General features: G+C 44.7%; 1 protein-coding gene across 1 annotated transcript in view; it reads right to left on the bottom strand.

Annotated features, from left to right (window-relative positions):
• Positions 1-25,077, bottom strand: part of NEK7 (NIMA related kinase 7) — a 153,624-nt gene that overhangs the window by 80,875 nt on the left and 47,672 nt on the right. The window contains exons 2-3 of the mRNA XM_077276154.1: positions 10,029-10,111; positions 1,280-1,420 (exon numbers count right to left, since the gene is read on the bottom strand). Of these exons, the coding sequence (XP_077132269.1) occupies positions 1,280-1,420; positions 10,029-10,085 (198 nt within the window). The 5' untranslated portion in view covers positions 10,086-10,111. The remainder of the gene's footprint in view (positions 1-1,279; positions 1,421-10,028; positions 10,112-25,077) is intronic.

Here is a 25,077-nt window from a genome sequence, read left to right as displayed (position 1 = left end):
ACATTGCGGATCTAACTTAAGGTTCACCCCAACACACACAACGTGAAGCCGCTTCCTGCAGTAATTAGGAAAACCCGAGACACATTAAGAGGTTTTCAATTCTAAAAGAAACCAAAATCCCAATTCTCTACATAGTGCTCAGTCTAAGGCCACATTCACACATCTGGGAGTCTTATCACATTGCACGTTACTCTGATTTATAGACGGGCAACTATGGTCTGTGAAATGGACTAAGCTCAGACATATCTCCATTTATTTTGACAACCATTAATGCACAAAATAAAATGGATATCTGAATTTTCTCATAAAATATAAGGGGCATGAGCTCTAGCTGTGACAAAAAAAAAATTATATATATATATTTATTTTTTTATTAATAATAATAATAATAATAGCAATAAGATAATCAAAGCTTAAAAAAGGAACTGGACAGCCAATACGTTTTCCCCAAGGATTGAGCAGCATGCATCAGATACAGGCTGTATGATTTCTAATAGGTATGTTTGACTCTCAAACATGGGGGGTCCCTGGCAGTTTCTCTCCATCTGCTCACGTGGAGTGACAGGTGTTGTCCCTGAGTGCGCGTATAGAGATATCTGCCAGTCACTGGTAGGAGGTGGGGAGAAGTCACTGAGGACCCACCTTTCCGACTAGTCACCCATGAAGCTCGGTCCCCGGCGGCTTCTCCCCACATGCTCACCTGGAGTGACCGGTCTGTCCCTGAGTGCGTGTATAGAGATATCTGCCAGTCACTGGTAGGAGGTGGGGAGAGACCTGTCTTTCCGACTAGTCACCCATGAAGCTCGGTCCCCAGCGGCTTCTCCTCACTTGGAATGACCGGTCTGTCCCTGAGTGCATATATAGAGATACCTGTCAGTCACTGGTAGGAGGCGGGTAGAAGGCACAGAGGACCCACCTTTCCAACTAGTCACCCATGAAGCTCGGTCCCTGGCTGGAATCCTAAATTACAATTTCCACTCTAGTCATTAGTCGTCGTAAACTGGCCCTCCATATTCTGCAGAGATCCCTTCTCAGCATCCTCTCTCATCTCATGCAGGATTACAATGAGAGTGAGCAACATAAATAACAATTTTGCTGAATTCATAAAATCTAAAGCAAAATGAAATACAAATATCTTCTGATATCAGCATAATCTGACTTCCTAATGCAGATGGCCAAAACCTGTTTTTTTATTCACAAGTTTGTTCCTATGAATGTCACGAGTCTGGATTAAATGTGACGCACACCCCACATGAATACTTATACTAAACTCACGTACCTGAACCTTTTTTAAAGCAACGGGCACTCGATCCAAAAGGCACGTGGCTCTGTAGACTTCACTGAATTGACCTCGGCCAATCTTCTTCTCAATCTGGAAGTTGGCCAGTGTGTTATAACCCATGTCTGGCCGCAGGGCTTTCTATAGATGTGAAATATAGAAGGAACATGGTGATTATTGGTAACATCTAAGGGGGGAAGGTATATTTTGGGTAAAGCCACATGTTGGCTAGCAATAAAGAGCAGCACTGGCCTGGGAACAAAAAGTCCTCGCGGCAAACTCAGTAAGTCATCGCTACAAGCCTATTACCAAATACAGAGTAAAAGTTGTTTCAATTTTATTTCATAAATCACTGGCAGACTTAAAAAAATTAGCAACTTTGTAATATATCTGCGAGAAACCTGCTTCTTTCTGCTTCTGGATTGAATTTTCACTATCAATTCAGGGGTAAAATGTTTATCGGTAAAGACAGATTTCTGCATTACGGAGATATACGAGAGTTGGGGCTTTAAAATTCAATAGAAAAGGGAAGAGAAGGAGGAGGAGATAGAGGCAGACACAGACATCCTGCTGCAAGTTCTCCATAGAACGTCATGAGCACCAACTGTCATCTCAGTAATAGGAAAGTCTATATTCACCAAAGACAGACTTTACCCAAGAATTGACAGTGAATGATCCGCTCATGAAAAGAAAGAAGCGGATCTTTTAAATAAAAATATATTATAAAGTTTATTATTTTTACGTCTACTACGGATTTCTGATAAGAAAATTAATCCAAAGTTTATTTTTTAAAATGTAAAAAGCAACATAAAGAAATTATTATTTTTTTGTATGTTTCCAATAGGTGGAAGAGCAAACTATATCTATACCTTTCAAATTCTTAATAGATTATTTCTGATTATTTTGATTATGAATAACAAAGATTAAGGATTAATAATAAATGTAATTCTGCATTTAAATTCCTAAAACAAGATAATACAATTTAGAAAAACAAATAGAAAATCAATATTATATTTTGTCCCAATTCCTATTTTACATATGATTTTGGCCTCACAATCAGATGAATATCCCAGGAGGAAGCTAGAGGATCGCTCCCGCTACACTGCAGGTCGTCTTTTACATAAGGATCATTTGAAACCAAATCTCGTTTGAGTTCTTTTACTTTGATATATTTCATTAGCTCCCATGCAGACACGTTTAGCATTAGAGCAGCGGGTTTGACAGATACAGCGCAACAAAATTCATTTTTGAAGACCACTATACTGTGCTTTAGACACACATCACTGTCATACTAACCTCGTTCTTTTCCTTCAGAGATAAAATAAAATGGCCGTGTGCATTGCTATTTTTGTAAAGGTTAGATTGACAATGTCTGTGACATTCAGTAGATCTTACCAGAAAAAGCCAAAACGTGTGTAATATATTGAATTATCAGCTGGAAAATGTTGTTTAGAACCATCAATAAAATATAACTAGAGTCATCAGTGAAGGATGACGTGAGCAATGGTAGGATCAGCATCTCTCCAAAACGTCCAAGGTCATCCAGGCAGGAGTAATTTATATACATTTTAATAACTTGCTGATCATACACAACCTAATATATAGTTTTAAAAGCTATAGGCTATGTGCACACGTTGCGGATTGGTGTGTGGATTTTTCCGCACTGTTTTTGCAAAATACGCAGGTAAACCGCACTGCGGATTACCCATGGATTTACCGGGTTCTGTGCGGATTCCACCTGCGGTTTTACACCTGCAGAATCGTATTGAGGAGCAGGTGTAAACCACTGCGGAATCCACACAAAGAATTGACATGAAGCAGAAAAAACACCTCTGCATTTCCGCGCGTTTTTTTTCCGCAGCATGTGCACTGAGGATTTTGTTTTCCATACGTTTACATGGTACTGTACAACACATGGAAAACAGCTGCAGATCCGCAGCAAAATCTGCAACGTGTGCACATAGCCTAAAGAGAACGCTATTAACATGCAGGTATGGTGTTAATCTGCAGGTTAATAGAGCTCTCAAGCCGTGCAGCTGACAGCTTTCAGTCATAGGGATGGGCCGGCGTGGCTCAGTCATCGCACAGTACATAGCTGTAACCACACCGTGGCACTCTGACAGCCAAATCTGCAGTGCATCAGCACAGGACCGGCGGTCAGTCAGTACCAGGGCGTGGTTACAGCCCTGCTCACTATGTACTGAGCGGTGACTGAAGCCTCGCCTCTATGACGGAAAGCCGGAGGCTGCCGGGAGGAATAAAGTTAATTTCCTCCCAGTAGCTTGGCTTTCAGTCCAGCAGACAAGTGGCTTTAGAACACTATTAACCTGCAGATTAACTCCATACCTGCAAGTTAATAAGGTTTTGGGACAAGACAAGTTCCTTTTCACAATAATTAAATTGTAGACGCACCATTTACACACAAAGCTGCAATGGTGGAAAAAAAAGGCAAATATAGAAATCATTCCAAACATGGCAAGAAATATCTGCACCTCATGTTCCTAGAACTAATGCATCATTCCTCAAAACTTGCAAAACTGTATGAACCTTTGACTTACATCCTATTAAACCATAAAGATTACAGCAATAAACCCATTTGAAGAGACATTACCCAATTCAAACATATGGATCAATGTCTGCTGAGTAGCATACGCCCTCCACCAGATTAATCAGGAATCCAGGGGATGTCCCAGCATATGATATGGACGATCTAATGTCCGACACCTGGCAACACCCACCGATCACGTTATCAGCTCTGTTGGGTGCTTCAAAGCAGTGGGGATGCTCAGGTGGCCTACATAGAGTAGAAACCATTCTTCTGTTCTCAACAGCGATCAATATACAATGAACAGAGCTGTGCTATTCAACTTCATTTAACGTTTACATCAGGCCACCCCCAAATTTGATAAAGGTGCCCAAACAACCCCATTAAAACGGATGTCTCAAGGTCAGGATCTCTTTATATGAACGAATAATGAATGTGGACCCTGTGGGAAGGGCCGACCTGTTCTGCTAAGGCCTCTTTCACACTTAAGTATTTCATTTTCCATCATAATGCGTCGCTTTGTGAAAAAAATGGATCCTACGAATTTGCCTGCAGGATGCGTTTTTTTTCTCATAGACTTGTATTAGCGACGGATCGTGACGCATGGCCACACATTTCGTCAGTCATGCACTGGATCTGTCGGAATTTGTTGACACGTCGTCTGGAAAAAATGTACAAAGAAACGTTTTTGTCTGCATCGGAAAACGTGCCATGACAGATCCTGTGGCATACGTTCTTGGCTAGAATGGCCTATGGACGCAGGATCCATCGTGGTACATCACATGATGGAATCCAGAGCTGGATTCCTTTTTTTTACACTGTGCATGCTCCAAATCAGTATTTAGTAGCCAATTGGCCAGACAGCCCCAAATCTATATAAACCTGCGATGTGGCTTCATTCCTCAATGCGCCAGCAAGAAGCATACAAGCAAGAAGCCTGCCAGCAGCCTGCCTGATGGACAGATGCATAGATGGTCACAATGGGCACATTTCTGCCACTTGCTCTAAACCCTCTCAAAGATGGGGTGTTAAAACACTCAATATATAGGTTTCCATTATTTTCCAGTAGCCAATCACATTTGGGAGCCTCTCATTTGGAGGTATGGAAAACGGATCCGTCAAAAAAACGGATGAAACGGATGGAAAAGACAGATAAGACGGATGTAATGTATACAGTTTTTCGAAGGAACCATCTAGAAGATCCGTTGCATCCGTTTTACACTATTTTTGACGCATCCGTTGATACGTCGCGCTGACGGATTGTGACGGCCGCCAGATGACGGAAGTGTGAAAGAAGCCTAAGCTGCATTTACACTGCAAGATAATCATGAAAGAGAATTATTAGAAAAATGCTTGTTTCACAATTATCTTGCCATGTAAACAGGCTGAACACCTGATGGACAAGCAGAACACTCAATCCTCAGGTGAAATTATTTTTTTTCGCTGCAAAAAAGATGATCATTCTCTGTGGTGCATCATCCTGTGTAACCAGGACTCTTGCCTACGCGTTCTGTGCAATCTATCACGGATCACTCAATGCACATCGTTTACATTGGTCTGTTTATGTAAACAGGTATACAAATGACATTCGATTGGACCGGACACTTGAACGTGAACCCTTTTATGCACAGCATCCATGTAATATTGCATCCCCTTGCAAATAATTGGCTTATTGCATCAATCCTGAGCACAATCTACTGATTCCTTGTGGTCCCATGCGCTGGATTCAGGAGATCAGCTGAGTGGCCATGACCCTTTTACATCATACAGATGCTATTTCCGACAAGGTTGCATAGAGTGGACCATAGTTGTAGTATGGTGATAACAAAGAAGTAGATTGAAGGATTGTAGGAGACAGAATGTGACAAACATCCACAGGATTAATAGCTTAAAAACTAAAAATCACAGCAGATTTAACATTCAAACTACCCCATGGTTTCTACCTTTGTGGGCACATTATTATGGCACCCCAATATTTGTTTGGGTATGAAGATTTGTTCTATAACCTTGTGTGTCCTCGAAACACTTGTGTACCTCTAGTGGCACAACGTGCAGGATTCGTAAATCTTCATGTGCAATCAACCGACATATGTAGAAAGTGAAAAAAAATGATTAGACAAAACATAGCTCTTTCTCAGACTTTGAGAACGCTTTCCAAGTTGACAAAGATTAGCGTGAGTCTCTAAGACACAGTGACAGCCGCATGCTGAGTCCAAAGTCTGGCTAATGTGTTTTGGCATGCGAGTTTGTAATCACACATTTACATATGCAATGACCTATATTTGCATGTCAGATCACACACTGTCTGGCTTGGTTAGGGCCAGGCGCCTCCCTGAGAGAGGAGACCAGAGTGGCTGTCCAGGGCCAGAGGGCCACGGGTTTGCTCTGTGAGACGGGGCAAAGCTGCCTCCACTGATTAGGCTGACGAGCCCTGAGCATTAGACACTTCATTAGAGGTAATCTGTTTAACAGTGGGCAGTGTATGCAAACTTCACAGCCCAATTTTCATGCTCCCATCCAATGCTTCCCCCCACAATTCTTCCTTACAAAGGGCAGCGGGGTCACTGAATTAACAGTCTGTCGCATCTGCACTGTCACAAGAGTTCTGGAGTTAAAGACTTCAACATGGATGAAAGCCTCTTTTTTTCCAGGGATTCTAATAATTTGCACAAAATTTTAGAAAGAATTAAGAGCAATGTTCCAGAAATATTATTGTATAGCAATACTGGTAGTTTACGGGGATGTTCATGAACAAGTCCATGGCATGAGATTTGCCACCAAAATTTATGTGATGTCAAAAGCTTCATTTAGACATCTACAAGTCACGCATGTATACGAGCAATGTTTATTTATGGACAGAACATGTACCCATTATAGAGTCTATCGGTCTGCACAAAAAACACTGACGAAAATGTGTTCTCAACAGGGATGAGACATGCAAGTACGAGAAAAATCATGGATGTCTGAAGGAGGCTTTAGACATGTTGTTAATTGATAATATTATATTTGTAATACTACATACAAATAGAAAAATGGAGCATTTGGCTAGCTCAGTAATTTTTTTTTTAATAGGGCCCAGATTAACAAAAGGTGTTTTCACCAGTTTTCTGTCATTAAACACCTTGAAATGTTGGACATTCTTTGCATAACATTTTGGGACATTTGACATTTTTTACACAATTCTCGGCCAGCTTGGACAGAGAAAGTGGAGCTTAGGAGCACAGGTGAAGCCCATGTGACAAATCCATCAAAATTTCTGATACTTTTCTGGCGTAAAGGACATCAGAAGTGTTTCTAGCTCCTGACTGGCAGAGGCACACAGCAGCTTTAAGATGTGCCCAATTCATTAAGACGCGAACGCTGGTAAAGAATCAGGCTGCTTTCACACTGCGCGTGGTCCAACATTTGTTTGTCCTGTCTGTGCTTATGTAAGAACCACCCTCCCACCTCTCAAGAAAATGGGATTTAGGGTTACAAGGCGACAAGGACATTGACCATACCGGTGCTGACAGTCAAGGCGCACTATGTTGTGCATCGTTTTTGGGTGTACACGCAGTCTACTACGTTTGATTGTTCGCCTCCAGTAGGCGTATACGCCCAAAAATAACGCACCACAGAGCACACATTGACTGACAGAACCATTATAGTCGATGCCCTCTGATGTAAGCCCTGACGGGACCAACAAAAATGGCACAAAGCACAGTGTGACAGCGTTCTTAGGCACATCTTACTCCATCACTGCCATCATTATCACTAGTGTGCAGTACGCCAGTCTTAAAGGGGTTGTCCGGCCATAGGCTACAAGTCTGCAGTCACTATGTGACAGTAGGCATGTGAATCATCGCATCGCTCCGCATGCTGTGAGAATTCTCCTGTGTCGGAGCTAGGAGCGGCCGGTCATGTATCCACAAGTTTACGATATGCATACTTCTGGCCACATTCCGACTAGACTGTCAGGCATCGCTCAATACACTAGCACTGAGCAAGAACATGCCCATCTAGTCGGCACATGAATGTATGCCTGCAAATCACATACTTGTGGTCACGGCCCGCTGCTTCCTGCACGGGAGAATCTGCAAAGAGAGTACAATGTGCGGATTCACAAGTTTGCAGTGAATGCGCACATAGACATAGGCTACAAGTCTGCAGTCACTCTGAGGCAGAACAACCCCTAATGAACCTAGCACAGAGTGTGTAAGGAATACCTGTGTATATAGAATGATTCAATCTTCAAATCCACATAGAAAGGAAAGAAAATATGCGGCACTCACCCAGCTTGCGTGAAACTGAAGTCTTTAATAGTCCAATCAGCTGGTTACAGTCATTGCATGCAGTTTGGCAGAAAACAGTGAGGGTGCGGGGGGTGTGAGTGGGACGACGGCCGTTTCGCACGGTGTGTGCTTCTACGGGTCACACACCGTGCGAAACCTCCGTCGTCCCACTCACACCCTCACCGTTTTCTGCCAAACTGCATGCAATGACTGTAACCAGCTGATTGGACTATTAAAGACTTCAGTTTCACGCAAGCTGGGTGAGTGCCGCATATTTTCTTTCCTTTCTATGTGGATTTGAAGATTGAATCATTCTATACACATATGCGGAGCACCAACCTACCAGTGGGGCATGACGCCCCATGTCAATAGGAAAAAAAAGGGTGTAAACTGAGTGAAAAAAATCTCCTCTATTGTCGGCAGTGTTCCTAGTGCCATTCAATCCACTGTTGCTTATACCTGTGTATATTGCTTTATTCCCTCTCCATAAAAACAGTCCCCATTCTAGTGATTAGCATAATGCCTGTTTAGTTAATAGTTAAGTGTTTACACTTATAATTCCACTTTCAAGCTAAATTCAGTTATACTGGACTTTTGGGAGCCATCATGGTTAGAGAACTATTTTCTTCATAACTCAAAATTGTGTTCTATTTGTAATAGTAAAACTATAGAACGTCCGTCATCAATTATAAGCTATACCATGTGTGACAGTCAGTTCACCTCCACTCACGATGTTGAGCCCTGTTCTAAAGTCCCAATCTCAGAATTGATAGATCGGGCTCCCAGTGGATAGGGGATAACCCTTTAAATAGATTTACAAATATCAAAAAAACGGATCATCACGTCCAAACTGAAAGACAAATGTGAACAAGTGCAAGCTAAGAGAGTCACTCTATATGTAACTACCAAATGATGCAGTTCCCATTTCATATTTTCCATGTTTACATACTACAGCGTTTCAGAGTGCAGCTTTAATTTGGTAGTTGCATATAGAGTAGTTCTCTTAGCTGGTACCTGTTCACATCTGTCTTTCAGTTTGGAAGGGACGGTCAGTCTTTTGATATTAGTAATAAATGTCTTCTGTCAGTTTTAAATAGAGCTTGATCCTAACTGCCCATATAATTGTAGGCTTTTATCCTGGGAGAGGTATCATGTTAGGTCAGGGTCCCAACAGAGGAGTTGGGCACACATGAATTGGCCAGTTTATGAGCAAAGAACCTTCTACAGCAGTAATGCAACCCCAATTTCGTATATTCAATCTTTACATACTATAAAGCTACAGTCAAACTCTAGAATAGATTTATTCAGGAGTATAATGTAACATAGAAGGGACAGCTACTTTCCATGGAAGAAAGTTGTACATCAGCAATTTTGTGAATGGGTTGTCAGACTAAGCAGTCAATCCCATGCAGCACTCAGTGGTTCCCACCGCTCTTTGTTTGCTTCTCAGCAGTGATGAATGAACTTTGCAGACTATAACTGGCCTCAGCAGAGATGCTATGAATGACAGGAGGCCAATGATTTATTGTGGTCATCACACAGATGTATGGCATATCAGCGTTGTGGCAATGTAGACAAGAACCGGTGGGAACAGCCAGAGGGTCGGGGCTTGAGCTGTGGGGGCTTTGAACAGAAGCACATGTTTATTAAGTTTACCAAATTTGCTGTCATTAGTCAAGTTTATTTTTTTTTTTAATCCCTGTGGAGACGACAATGTTCCAGTCTGAAGCACTTGCTGCTCAATTGCATGTGATTTTAACGCTGGATTTCTTAGAAACAAAAGAACGGATATCGATAATTAAGGTGTGGATTTAATTAGCATGAAGACACTTGTAGATTAATCAGAGGTGTAAAATCCTTGTGACCGGTTCCCTTTAATAGCTTTTTCGTATATGCATTGAAATAAACAGCTGAATTCTTAAACAATTCATACCTGTGGCTGAAACGGAGGGACAGGTGGTCCCTGCATGGCCGGACACTGCTCCTCCATTCTGCTCACACGGCCACCTCACAGCTCTGTAAGGACATAATAATTAGTATAGAATAACAGCAGTCTACGCAGATATTAATATGGACGTTGCATTCAGCCAGCCAGCCAACATTTGGTGCATTTTGGACTGTTCTAAAGTGAGAAAATTAAATCTACACTTTGCATACTCAGGTGTAGGTTTGTGCCAATTTTTGATTTTTGGCTTACAGGGACTTTCACGTGTTGTACATTTATGGCAATGTATAGGCAATGCTACAAATTTTCAGATGCCGGTCCCACCAATCAGGATCAGCATCTGGAGTACAGGGTCTCACAACACACCTCTGGTAACGGAGAAGTGGATGAACAAGCAGGGCTTTATTCAGGTTTCTGGGTGTTCTGAAAATTACGAAACAAGTGTGCACCGTCTGGATATGCCACAAATGTACGCGATGGGACAACTTTTCAACTTTTTTGAGCATTTTGCGATTTCGAAGGCTTAGTATATGTGTGAAGAAGCCCTATGGCTTTTTCAGAGACGAGAATTTGCTACAATTGTACTCAAAATAGGTAGTTAAGGTAAGCCTACGTAACCCAATCTATGGATAGTGAAAAGAAGGTTCATTGCAGGACTAATATCACAGCATGCCTCAACATTTCTGAACTACATTACAACACATTACATTAAAATGTTACAAACAAAAAAAGTGTAAAATATTTTGCAAAATATTAAAACCATATCGCATTGCAACAACTTTTTTTGTTGCAGAATATAAATGTTATATTCCTCTCAGAGCAAATAATCTTGCAAAGAACAAAAAGGGTCATGCTCAATTGGTTAACTAGTGAGGGGCGAACCCGAACGGTAAAGTTCGGGGTCCGTATAAGGAACCCAAACACTGACTTCTCCCGGAAGTCCGAGTTACTGTTCAGGTTTGGCAGCCCAAACAAAGCTTGCTGAAAGACCAAAGCAGCAGCCAATCAAGTTTTTCACATGTGGGCACTTCCAGACCCATCATAGCCATGTCAAGTATTGGCAAGGTCATGAATGGCCAACAAGCTGTGTAAAAAAAAACAAAAAAAAAAACTTTTGATAACAAGTGCAGGTAAAGCAGACAGGTGCAGGTAAAGCAGACAGCTGCAGGTTGCAGCCCTCAGCTGTCAGATTTTATCTTGGCTGGTTATTGGTGATGAGTGAACATGGTCTGATGACGTGTTATCCAAGCATCTTGGGCGTGCTCAGATAATATGTTTGAGTACCTGCGGGTGCATGTTTTGATTCTGTTTGTTAGGCAATCCCCACATGTGCTAAGACTGATTGACACCTGCAAGACATGCAGCTGCCGGGACTCAAATATACTATCTGTACATGCCCAAGATGCTCAGATAACAAGTTATCCGTGCATGTTCTCTCATCACTACTGGTTATCAAAAATAGAGGGGTCCAAAGGAAGTTTTTCTAAAATATTTAAATAAATAATATAAACAAACGGTGTGGGGTCTCCCCCATTTTGAGACCCAGCTAAGCTAAAGCAGACAGCTTGAGGTTGGTATTCTCAGGCTGGGAAGCCCCATGGATATTTGGACCTCCCCAGCCTAAAAATAGCAGCCCATAACCACCCCAGAAAAGGCGCATCCCTTAAATGTGCCAATTCTGGTGCTTTGCCTGACTCTACCTACCTGCCCGGCTGAGTTGGCAAGTGGATAATATTTTAGGTTTGATGTCAGCTCTGTAATGTCGGCTGATATCAAGCTCAGGGATTAGTAATGGATGACTATCATGACTATCAGACACCCCCATTACTAGCCCCGCAGTGAAAATTAATAAAGACACACAGACATTACTGATGTCACCGCTCAGCAATGCAACCAGATGTAGCAGAGTTGGTGTTTGTCATGGAACATCATTATGCATTAACGGTGGACAGATGAGGATTACTTTGATTTTTTAGTTTGATGCGAAAAAGAGGGGATTTGTCAGGGAACGTTTTGTTTAATTAGAGGACTTTTTTCTGTGTCTTTTTTACTTCTGAGTACAGGGTTAGTAATGGGGGTGTATCAGACTCCTTTACTTACCCCTGGGCTTGTTGTCAGCAGACATAAAACAACAGACATCAACCCCAAAACCATTACCCCCCCACTTCTCACTTGCCCTGGTGCATTGACAAGAGCCAAGGCCAAGTGCCAAAATTGGCACATCTAATGGATGCACCATTTCTGGAGCGGCTGTTATTAGTCTAGAGGGGGACCAATATCTATGGCCCCTTCTCAGCCTATTAATATCAGTCACAGCTGTCAGTTTAGCCTTTGCTGGTTAATAAAAATAGGCGGGACCCTGCATCACTTTTTTTGGGGGGGTCCCTCTTTTTAATAAACCGTAAAATATAAGCAGAAAGCTGTGAGCCGATATTAATAGGTTGGGAAGTTTGATGGATATTGGCCCGTTCCCAGAATAATAACATCAGCCCCCAGCTATCTGCTTTCCCTCGACTGGCTATAAAAAAAAAATAGGGGGGCCCTCAAGTTGTTTTTTTTCATTTATTTATTAACAAGTACAGTAAAATACACAACCAGGGTAACCTTAGTTTACAGCCTCCAGGCGTTCCAGCAGGGGGAAACACCAGCAATCTAAAATTTCCCTTAAAGGCTCCCTTAAAAAGTTTCCAGGCAGCAAAGCTGCAATGAGACCCATTGATTGCGAACTCTGGTAATTTTTAAGTACACGAGTACAGCAGCAAATGAGCAATCAAAGTAAAAACCATACATGTCCAACAGTAAGTCTTCGTGAAAAAAAGTAAAACAAAAAAAAAAAATCATGAAAAGCACTTTCGCCACTAAAAACGCAGCCTTTGTGATAAATAAAGATAAAAAAGTGTATATAAATGGCATCACCGCATCTGGAACGTCCAAATCTATAAAACTGGCAAGTCATTTAATCCCTATGGTGGATAACGTAAAAAAAAAAAAAAAAAAAGAAGAAATCAAAAAGCAATTTTTGAAAAAATATATATATATATATATAAATAAAAATACCAAATCATCCCACAAAAACCAAGCCATAATTTGTCCCAAGAAAGAAGAAAAAAAAAAGTTACAGGTCTCAGAATAGTACGATGCAAAAATACGGTAAATTCATTTCTGTTAAATGTTATTTTTAGCATGTAAAACCAGGAAAGCATAAAAAGAGAAAAAAAAAAAAAGTATTGCTGTAATCGTACTGAGCCAATGAATAAATCAGTCTCCTAATTTTTACCGCATGGTGAAAAAATGAATAAAAAAAATAGATATAAACAATTATTAAATTGCTGATTTTTGTTCATTCTGGGCTAGAAAATTCAGAATAAAACTCGTTGCGCAAAAAATAATCCTCATACAGCTCGCTTCAAAAAATATAAAAGTTACAGCTCTCAGAATATGGCACCAAAATAAGTTCTTGAGTCAGCTATGATTTCATAAGGAGAATATGGACTTATCGTATATCCTGGTCACATACCGGTAAGGCTGGTTTCACACTTGTGTTTTTTGCCGCTGCGTTTTAGAGCTAAAAAAACGCATGCGTTTTTTTTCTATACTTAACATTAAAAACGCATGCTTTTTTTGCATGCGTTTTGACGCGTTTTTGGCAACGCATGCGTTTTTTTATGCTTGCGTTTAGTTGCAGAAATGCAACCTGTAGTAATTTCTAGCGGCGTTTTTTTGCCGCAAAAAACGCTCGAGTTCATATGAGGACATCCAGCAGAGGGCGCATCACCGCGACTCAAGGTAACTACAGGTCACCCAGCTTTCCTTTCAGTACCCGGGGGTTTACAGGCACGAGCGAGTGCATTAGCACAGCTCCTGGCTGTAAAATGATTTAACCCCTTCAGATGGATTTACATCGTGGGACATAACAACGGAAGGTATGGAATATTGTTGTTTGTTTTTTTAACTTTGTTACAGAACGATGGTCTTCAGGTGGATTAAGAGTCTAATAAAATATTACAACAACATGTGTCTTTATTTCATTAAAATACTTTGTAATCATGTGTGTGTGTTTTATTAACCATTTAGTACTATTGGATTAATAATGGATAGGTGTCATACTTGACGCCTCTCCATTATTAATCTGGCTTAATGTCACCTTACAATAGCAAGGTGACATTAACCCTTCATTACCCCATATCCCACCGCTACACGGGAGTGGGAAGAGAGTGGCCAAGTGCCAGAATAGGCGCATCTTCCAGATGTGCCTTTTCTGGGGTGGCTGGGGGCAGATGTTTGTAGCCAGGGGGGCCAATAACCATGGACCCTCTCTAGGCTATTAATATCTGCCCTCAGTCACTGGCTTTACCACTCTGGCGGAGAAAATTGCGCGGGAGCCCACGCCAATTTTTTCCGCGATTTAACCCTTTATTTTACAAGCTACAGCGCCCAAATTTTGCACATACACACTACTAAGATTAGTAGTGTGGAATATGCAAAAAAAAAAAAATATGAGATGGTTTACTGTATGTAAACCATGTCTCATATCCTGTCGGGTTTGTGAAGGAGAAATGAAAAGCCGGCAATTGAATTACCGGCTTTTCACATATATCGCGCTGAATTAAATATAAATACAGAATATATATATGTGTCTCAATGACATATATATATATATATATATATATATATATATATATATATATATATATATATATATATATATATATATATATATATATATATATATATATATATATATATATACACTGTATATATGTTTTAACGAACATTTGAGCACATAAATCCATTAGATGTCGGTTTTGCAAGCCTGCGAGAAAATCTCGCAGTACGGATGCCATACGGATTACATACGGAGGATGCCATGCGCAAAATACGCTGACACACCCTGCCTACGGATGACATACGGACCACTATTTTGGGGACTTTTCTGCGTATTACGGCCGTAAAAAACGGACCGTATTTACATATGCTGAGTGTGAGGCCGGCCTTATTCTGTACAGCGTGTCTAACTAGTTTAAAGATATAAAAGATTGAGAGTTGCACATTTTTCACCAAAATTCCAATATTTTCACAAATAAACACAAAACATATAGACCTAAACTGACCACTAACAAAGTACAATGTCTCTTGAAAAAAAAACAACTCAGAATCCCTGGGATACGTTGAAGCGTTCCAGAGGTATTACAACATGAAGCAACACTGGTCAGATTTGAAAAATGTGGCCTCGTCATGAAGGTTAAAATTGAATGGGTCACTAAGAAGTTAAACGTGGATGTGATCACGAGGTACCAATGAACTACCATGGTAGTCAGGAGAACGCTGAAGGTTTTCATGCCATGTTGGTCCTCCCAAGAAGCCCAGCTTGTAAGAGCCTTCATAGGAGAACATCAAGTTAATTCTACTGAACTATTGAAGTATACAGTATAAGCAATCAAATAATTGCTGATTGATATCCCCTAAGGTGACTAAATATGAAGTTATTAAATGGACAACAGTTTTCCCAGTTCAAATATAAAAGGAGTATATACCGTACAGTTGCTAAGGTGGGGCCCCGACATGGGATACTCACCACACACGGGGATATGAACACACACACACAAAATGCGCCACACACTACCACGTGCTTGAACATATATACCACACTCAGCACACATTTCACCACACATACACCAACCTCGCCACATAAAAGTCTAAACACAAAAGTCACTGCTCAAAACTCGCCATGCGCAAAATTTGCCACATGCAAAACTAGGCTCACACAAAACTCGCCACACGTGCAAAACTCACCTCATGGAAAACTCGCCACACGCAAAACTTGCACATGCAGAAAAATTGCCACATGCACAAAAGTTGCAACACATGCAAAAGTTGCCTCACACAAAATTTGCACATACTCAAAAAGCACCACACATAAAACTCGCCACGCGTATAACTCGCCATGCTCAAAACTTGCTTCACACAACTTGCTACGCTAACCTGTCACATGCAACTCGACACACAAAAAGTTGCTACACGCATGTCGCCACACAAAACTCAACACACACAACTTGACACATGAAACTCACCCTAAAACACACACAAGTCTGGTATTATCCTTCAAAAATAAAAATCTGATTAATAAGCAGACAAACTACAAGAGCAACAACTGTACCATAGAGGAAATACGGCAGCTTTCAGTCACATGACCTGTCTATTATGTGTATGTGTGAGCTAATATATACTGCCAGGGGGGAGGGCTTCCTGTTGTCTGGGGATTTATCAGGCTGCCAATTTAGCTTACAAATACTGAGGTAAAAATACTGAGCAAATAACGTGTGAACAAGGTCTAATACAGGAGGAGATGACATACAGGTACATACTATATACAGGGGAGAGGACACACAGGTATAAACTATATACAGGAGCAGATGACTTACAGGTATATACAGGAGGAGATGACTTACAGGTAAATACTATACGTTATAATAGATGAATGTGGATAAAATCCGTGCTGCTGTGACAAATAATGGATCCAGATATAGTTATAAGTTGTTCGGGTGGTTTATTCAACGCGTTTCGAAGCTCATGGCTTCTTCTTCTTCAGGAAGTTTCCACACAAAGATATATTTGCGCTTTTTTTGTCTCCTATTTTTCTATACAGGTAAATACTATAGACAGGGGAGATGACATACAGGCACATACTATATACAGGGGAGATGACACATATATACTGTATACAGGAGCAGATGACACAGGTATATACTATATACAGGAGGAGATGACTTACAGGTATATACTATATACAGGAGGAGATGGCATACAGGTATATCTACAATATAACGCTGGGAGCGTCACTCTGTCCAAAGCCTTTATAGACTGCGCAAGCGCCGGCGCAGTCTGGACCCCACAGAGTGACGCTCCCAGGAGATCGCGGTATGCGTAAGCACTGAACGCACACCGCGATCTCCAATGGAGAAGCAGGGACGAGCCAGGAGGGTGAGTATGCAATATTTACCTGTCCCCCGTTCCACCGATGCGCTCTGCTCCATCTTCCACATCCTTTGCCTGTGACGTTCAGTTCACAGGGCACGATGACGCGCTTAATGCGCGCCGCCCTCTGACTAAACAGTCACAGCCAGAGGATGTGGAGGATGGAGCAGCACGCAGCGCTGGAACGGGGGACAGGTGAATATAGCAAGTGCCGGGGGCCTGAGCTAGCGGCAACTCTGGCACCTGACCCCCACAGCGCGCCGGTGTCCCCGTCTGCTCAGGCCCAAAGCACTCGGCGCCCAGCACAGCCACGCACAGCCGCCCGCACTCACCACAGCCACGCCCAGCGCCCGCACTCACCACAGCCGCCGCACTCAGCACCGCCACGCACAGCCGCCGCACTCAGCACTGCCACGCACAGCCGCCCGCCCTCACCACAGCCGCCCGCACTCACCACAGCCACGCACAGCCACCCGCACTCACCACAGCCACGCACAGCCGCCCGCACTCACCACAGCCACGCACAGCCGCCCGCACAGCCGCCCGCACTCACCACAGCCACGCACAGCCGCCCGCACTCACCACAGCCACGCACAGCCGCCCGCACTCACCACAGCCACGCACAGCCGCCGCACTCAGCGCCGCCCGCACTCATGACAGGATGGGGGCGCAGGATGGGAGCAGCACATGACAGGATGGGGCGCAGGATGGGAGCAGCACATGACAGAATGATTGCGCACGATGGGAGCAGCACATGACAGGATGGGAGCGCAGGATTGGAGCACATGACAGGATGGGAGCACATGACAGGATGGGAGCACATGACAGGATGGGAGCACATGACAGGATGGGAGCAGCACATGACAGAATGGGGGCACAGGATGGGAGCAGCACATGACAGAATGGGGGCACACACATGACAGGTTGGGGGTGTAGGATGGAGCAGCATATGACAGGATGGGGGCGCAGGATGGGAGCACATGACAGGATGGGGGCGCAGGATGGAGCAGCACATGACAGGATGGGGGCACATACATGACAGGATGGGGGCGCAGGGTGGAGCAGCACATGACAGGATGAGGGCGCAGGATGGAGCAGCACATGACAGGATGGAGACCATATAACAATATAAATGCTCGCCACCTGGGAGTAGAACGGGTTCAATAGCTAGTACTATATATAAGAGGGGATGACATATAGGTATATACTATATACAGGAGGAGATGACATACAGGTACATACTATATACAGGGAAGATGACACATAGGTATATACTATATACAGGAGATGACACATCGGTATATACTATATATGAGGGGATGACATATAGGTATATACTATATACAGGAGGAGATGACATACAGGTATATACTATATACAGAAGAGATGACATACAGGTATATACTATATACAGGAGATGACATACAGCAGGTATATACTATTTGCAGGGGAGATGACATACAGGTATATACTATGTACAGGGGAGATGACATACAGGTATATATTATATACAGGAGGTGAGATACAGGTGTATACTATATACAGTATAAGGGAGATGACAAACATGTATATACTGAGGTGAAAATGAGAGGTGTGAGGTGAAAATGAAAAGGTGTGAGTGCAAAATGAGAGGAGTGAGGGAAAATAGTGGAGTGATTGGAAAATGACAGATGTGAGGTCGAAATGACAAGTGTTAGGGGGGAATGAGAGGTGTGAGGGAGAAAATGAGAGGTGAGGGAGAAAATGAGAGGCGTAATGGGAAAATAAGAGAAGTGAGTTGCTATAACTAACCACAGATATTTACCATGCCCAGGCAACGCCGAGCTCTTCAGCTAGTTATAAATAAAGGGAAGAGTTACCAGTGTGAGACAAGTAACTAACACAGAACAGGAGAAATTAACTTTCTCTTCTCACAAACACATTTTTTTTTTTGCAGCTGCGGAGTTTTCTGTATTGTAACAATATTACGTCCCTGTCTGGCTGAGAGCTGGAAGCTGAAGAACTGGGAAGAACCTGCAGATGTGTCAGGTATAATCACACACAGCTCTGCAGTGAGATCAGGGGAGCAGAGGGCAGCCATTACTCATCACGCTCGTAACTCCACCTTTCCTTTTAAAATAATCTCGGGAGGTAGAGTCTCATGACAATCAGTGTCTGTCCCATAGATGTTATCTCATTTACATATACCGTATTTTTCGCTTTGTAAGACGCTCCGGATTATAAGACGCACCCCAAATTTTGAGGAGAAAAATAGGAAAAAACTTTTTTTAATAAATTGAGGGGGCTTCTTATAATCCATGCGTCTTATTGCTTACCAGGGGTTGTGGCTGCGGTGGATGAGGGTCCCAGGGTCGTTGCTGGAGGCAGGAGTGGAGCATTGCTGCAGGCTGGGATGATGGGGTCTGCAGGGGGGCTTCGGTGCTGCATGGGGGCTGCTGTGCTGCAGGCTGGGATGAGGGGTGCTGCAGGGGGCTCTGGTGCTGCAGGGGGCTCTGGTGCTGCAGGGGGCTCTGGTGCTGCAGGGGGCTCTGGTGCTGCAGGGGGCTGTGGTGCTGCAGGGCTGTCTCCAGGGCTGTCTCCGGTGCTGTGGGGGGCTCTGGCAACATTTTGTGAAAGACCAGAGCCCCCAGCAGTTCGTCCATGCGTTCCTGTATGACTGACTCCGGGAAAATGGCCGCCGGAATCTCGAGAGATGAGATCTCAGTGCTGAAATCTCATCTCCCGAGATTCCGGCGGCCATTTTCCAGGAGTTAGTCATACTAGAACGCATGGACGAACTGCCGGGGGGCTCTGGTCTTTCACAAAATGTCGCCAGAGCCCCCCGCAGCACCGGAGCCTCCAGCATCACCCGGGGCAGCAGCGGACAACCCCGGCAGTGGCGGCGGGTGACAGCGGCGGCGGGCGACAGCGGCGGCGGGCGGTAGCAGCGGCGGACACCCCCTCATCCCAGCCTGTAATGGTAAGCGGTATATCCGCTTTGTTAGACGCACCCACATTTCCCCCCCAAATTTGGGGGAAATAAAGTGCGTCTTACAAAGCGTAAAATACGGTAAGTAAAATGTGTTTTCCTCTGGAATAAGATATCGGATCACAGATATCAAGGTATCATTTTATTCAGCTTCCTATGACCTACATGCTCATATAGACGGTTTAGGAGGAATGATCCTACTGACAGATTCCCTTTAAGGATAATGTTGATAGTTCACTTTAAAGCACAATGAACGCTGTAATAGAGGGCAAAAATGTGTTTTCTCTTTCTGAATCATAATGACAACCCAAAACATCCAAATGACCATGATCAAAAGTTCACATACCCCATTTCTTTATACTGTGTATTGCCCCCTCTAACATCAATGACAGCTTGAAGTCTTTTGGGAGAACCACTGGTGATGCTTGCAGTGTCAGTGAATAGCGGTGACATCACCGAGGTTGTGTTCCCAGCCTGCTCTCACTGGTATTAGCGGCAGCAGGTGTTCTCTGATGGGAGTAATAGTTCCAGCAGCCGCCTGCTGCTGTTGCCGTTATCAGTTGAACATAACTCTGATTCTCTCCTGCTTGCGCCGATTGCCGGCAGAGCAGGGAAGAATGATGCGAGCCGTCTTCAGCACCTGGCGCCGGGGGACTATCGCTGCTTCTCAGGCGCCGATGCGTGTGGTACTGATACGGCACACGGTTGCCACACATGTGCCACAAATATTACAGACACAGAAATATCAGGACGTGTGAAATAGACATAAAGGACACAAATCTGCAACAAAACTGAACAAATTTACATGTAGTAAATACAAAAGATGAATTTTTATGAGGAAAACTTCCATACAACATGCTAGAGTCGTTCAAACCAGAGAGTGGTCCGAGGGCGCTTTGGCCAACTAAGGCATTAAAATAAAGTTAGTAACCTTCATAGAATTTTTTTTTTTTCAAATGTACAAATCGTTGAAGTGGAATACTAAGGTCTCTGCTGCAGCTTGCCACCTCAAAGGAAGAAAAAGCATTTTTGTGATTTATTGGGTCTCGTTATCAAACAGTATAAGAGTGAAAAAAAAAGTTCCATCTCATTTATCTAGCGCACCTTAATGAATTAACGCTCAACACTGGTTGGCTGCTATGGGCAACAAGGCCACTGTTTCCATTCTAATACATGAGACCTATAGCAAAACTAGACACATCAGCCGCCTGCGAGCTTGGGTTGTGCATGGCATCACAGTAAGGCTCCACTCACTACAATGGGGCTGACCTGCAATACTAGAATCCCATGGGCAGGGGGTGGCGTAGTTTCTGAAAAAACAAACAAACAAAAAAAAACAACACGTTTTTCTATTCCTGGACTCCCCCTTTAACTTTTCTACTTACCCCTCTGTATGACGATGTGTCTCACTGATTTGCTCCTATATAAAAGTAGTGCACTACACTCTAGTAGTGCACTGGTTAAACTGTAAGAACAAGCACTGTCAACGTCTACCAGTCACCATGGCAAAAATACATACGGCAGGCTGGATCTAAAAGACACATCCTGCGCTATAATCAAGTGACGTTTTCGAGAATTAGTTGCAATTAGCAGCATTTTCAGAAGTATGGAGACAAAAAGCAGAATTTTGTGAAGACTGGGTGAGTAATATCTTCATCTTAAGATTAGACAAGTAAGCTAAGTGATGGCTAAGGAAGCTTGCGTTCTCCAAGTGCCAGCGCTCACGTCGGGCTCACCTACATCTATGGTGGCTCATTTCCAGCAGACCGCTCCGTTCTTACACCGTAAAACCTCCAGGACATGACAAGGTTTCTCCATTGTCCCCACAACACCTAGCAACAAGCACTCCCTGCTGACACAATATGGCAATGTACAAGCTGCATTTTGGCTTCGGCTTCTTTAAAGGGACACGGTCACCCCCTCCAGCCGTTATAAACTAAAAGAGCCACCTTGTGCAGCAGGAATGCTGCATTCTACCAAGGTGGCTCTTTTAGTTTTTGTTGCTGTTATTCCCCAAATAAAGGTATTTATAATTCTGCCCAAATACCTTTCTTTAGACCTGGAGGCAGGTCTGAACCCCCCTCTTTGAAGTGCCAAACTGCCGTCAGTCATATCTTCTGGGGCGCTGGTCGCCGCCCCCTCAGCGCTGTTTTCCTCGGAAATCCGGCACCTGCGCTGTGCTCTTCTGCTTGGGCAGGCGCATTGAGCATTGGCCATCTGACCTCACCTGCTGGGTTGCACACTGCGCCTGTGCGGGCAGTGCGGCCACCCAGCTACTGAATCCCCGCCCCGCAGTGTGTTATGCATTATGCACAGTGCGGGGCTGGAAGGCGGGGGACCTGGGGGAGCGTCTGACAAGCGCAGTGCGCATGCCCAGCAATCTCAACCCGGCACCAGCACTTAGACCCCCTACTGCCAGCGGGAAATTAACTTTATTCCTCCCGGCAGCATGCAGATACCAGTCATGGGGGCTCTGGCGGTGCGGGTTCAGTCACTGCTATGTGTATAGAGAGCGACCTCCACAGACTGGCCGCTCGCTCAGCATTAGGGTCAGCTGACAGTCAGTGCCATGAGCGCGGTTACACATCTCTATACACAAAGCAATGACTGAACCAGCGCCGGGGTCACCCCATGACTGGACGCCGAACAGTGACAGGAGGAATAAAGTTTATATAGCAGTGGGGGTCTAAGGGCAGGTGGTTAAAATTAAAATGCAGATTAACCTCATATCTGCAGGTTAATAGCATTTTTTCAGGCAATAGGCTGTCAGAAACGCTTAATGGGAATATTTTGATAGGATAGTGCCTAGTTTAGAGGGAATTCTAGAACCTGCTTTATGGGGAACCAGTCATGTTGCACGTTACATGCAGTCTTATCCATGGATAGCATGGTATAGACAAGGATATATAGGTTTTGTTGAAAAAGGATTAGTGTAACATGTAGCTTTAATCCTAATTCATATTGCAAAACTTGTTAAAGGATTGATTGTGGTTTGTAGGATCGCCACTTCCAACAGGTGGCACTATAGAGTTCAAGTCTTCTTTCTCTCCAAAAAGGCAATATATATATATATATATATATATATATATATATATATATATATATATATATATATATATATATATATATATATATACACTAGACGGCAGCCCGATTCTAAAGAATCGGGAGTCTAGAATCCATATATACTTTATTTATTCAAATGTAAGAATAATACAATTAATAAATAATAGTAAGAAAGAACAAAAAATGGCTGCACTCACCAGCTCTTGACAATTCTTGTTATTTAAGGTACAGTTACACAGGATCCATGAACATGCTTATGAGGGGAGTGATGAAAGACATCAGACAACAACTTTGCGTGTTGTGGCAAATGCCACAACAACGGTTCTTTGCTTAAGAACAATAATGTAAATAATAAATAATATGTATCAATAACTATGTATATTGGTATGTTCTTTCTTGGCACAAATTGCAGGAAGTAGTATTCTAGGCAATTATATATTAGATGGGCATTTCCTGAAGGAAATACATGGTGCTTGAACAGCGCTACCAGCTTTACAGCAGCACTTTTCACACACGGGACTGGGGGGCGCGCTTACTTTTGCACCCGGGGCCGGGGGCACGCTTACTTTTGCACCCGGAGGCGCACTTACTTTTGCACCCGGAGGCGCACTTACTTTTGCACCCGGAGGCGCACTTACTTTTGCACCCGGGGGCGCACTTACTTTTGCACCCAGGGGCGCACTTACTTTTGGGGCCGCACTTACTTTTGGTGGGCGGGGCTCCTCGGCCTCCGATTTGGTGGGTGGGGCTCCTCGGCCTCCGATTTGGTTGGCGGGGCCCCTCGGCCTCCGATTTGGTTGGCGGGGCCCCTCGGCCTTTGATTTGGTGTGTGCTCTGCCTGGGGCCACTGTGCTCTGCCTGGGGCCCCATATGCTGCCTGGGGCCCCTGTGCTCTGCCTGGGGCCCCATATGCTGCCTGGGGCCCCTGTGCTCTGCCTGGGGCCCCTGTGCTCTGCCTGGGGCCCCTGTGTTCTGCCTGGGGCCACTGTGCTCTGCCTGGGGCCACTGTGCTCTGCCTGGGGCCCCATAAGCTGCCTGGGGCCCCTGTGCTCTGCCTGGGACCACTGTGCTCTGCCTGGGGCCCCATATGCTGCCTGGGGCCCCTGTGCTCTGCCTGGGGCCACTGTGCTCTGCCTGGGGCCCCATGTTCTGCCTGGGGCCACTGTGCTCTGCCTGGGGCCCCATAAGCTGCCTGGGGCCCCTGTGCTCTGCCTGGGACCCCTGTGCTCTGCCTGGGGCCCCATATGCTGCCTGGGGCCCCTGTGCTCTGCCTGGGGCCCCATATGCTGCCTGGGGCCCCGTGCTCTGCCTGGGGCCCCTGTGCTCTGCCTGGGGCCCCATGTTCTGCCTGGGGCCCCTGTGCTCTGCCTGGGGCCCCTGTGCTCTGCCTGGGGCCCCATATGCTGCCTGGGGCCCCTGTGCTCTGCCTGGGGCCCCATATGCTGCCTGGGGCCCCTGTGCTCTGCCTGGGGCCCCATATGCTGCCTGGGGCCCCTGTGCTCTGCCTGGGGCCCCTGTGCTCTGCCTGGGGCCCCATGTTCTGCCTGGGGCCCCTGTGCTTTGCCTGGGGCCACTGTGCTCTGCCTGGGGCCCCATATGCTGCCTGGGGCCCCATATGCTGCCTGGGGTCCCTGTGCTCTGCCTGGGGCCCCATATGCTGCCTGGGGCCCCTGTGCTCTGCCTGGGGCCCCATATGCTGCCTGGGGCCCCTGTGCTCTGCCTGGGGCCACTCTACTCTGCCTGGGGCCCCATAGGCTGCCTGGGGCCCCTGTGCTCTGCCTGGGACCACTGTGCTCTGCCTGGGGCCCCTGTGCTCTGCCTGGGGCCCCATATGCTGCCTGGGGCCCCTGTGCTCTGCCCGGGGCCACTGTGCTCTGCCTGGGGCCCCATATGCTGCCTGGGGCCCCTGTGCTCTGCCTGGGGCCCCATATGCTGCCTGGGGCCCCTGTGCTCTGCCTGGGTGTAGGACACTGGTGACGTCACTTAGCTCCGGACATTAGCTCCGGACATTAGCTCCGGACATTAGCT

The sequence above is a fragment of the Ranitomeya variabilis genome, chromosome 8 (genome assembly GCF_051348905.1).
Source record: "Ranitomeya variabilis isolate aRanVar5 chromosome 8, aRanVar5.hap1, whole genome shotgun sequence".
Taxonomy (NCBI): domain Eukaryota; kingdom Metazoa; phylum Chordata; class Amphibia; order Anura; family Dendrobatidae; genus Ranitomeya; species Ranitomeya variabilis.
The sequence above is the reverse complement of the archived record's forward strand: the minus strand, read 5'-3'. Positions and strand labels throughout refer to the sequence as shown.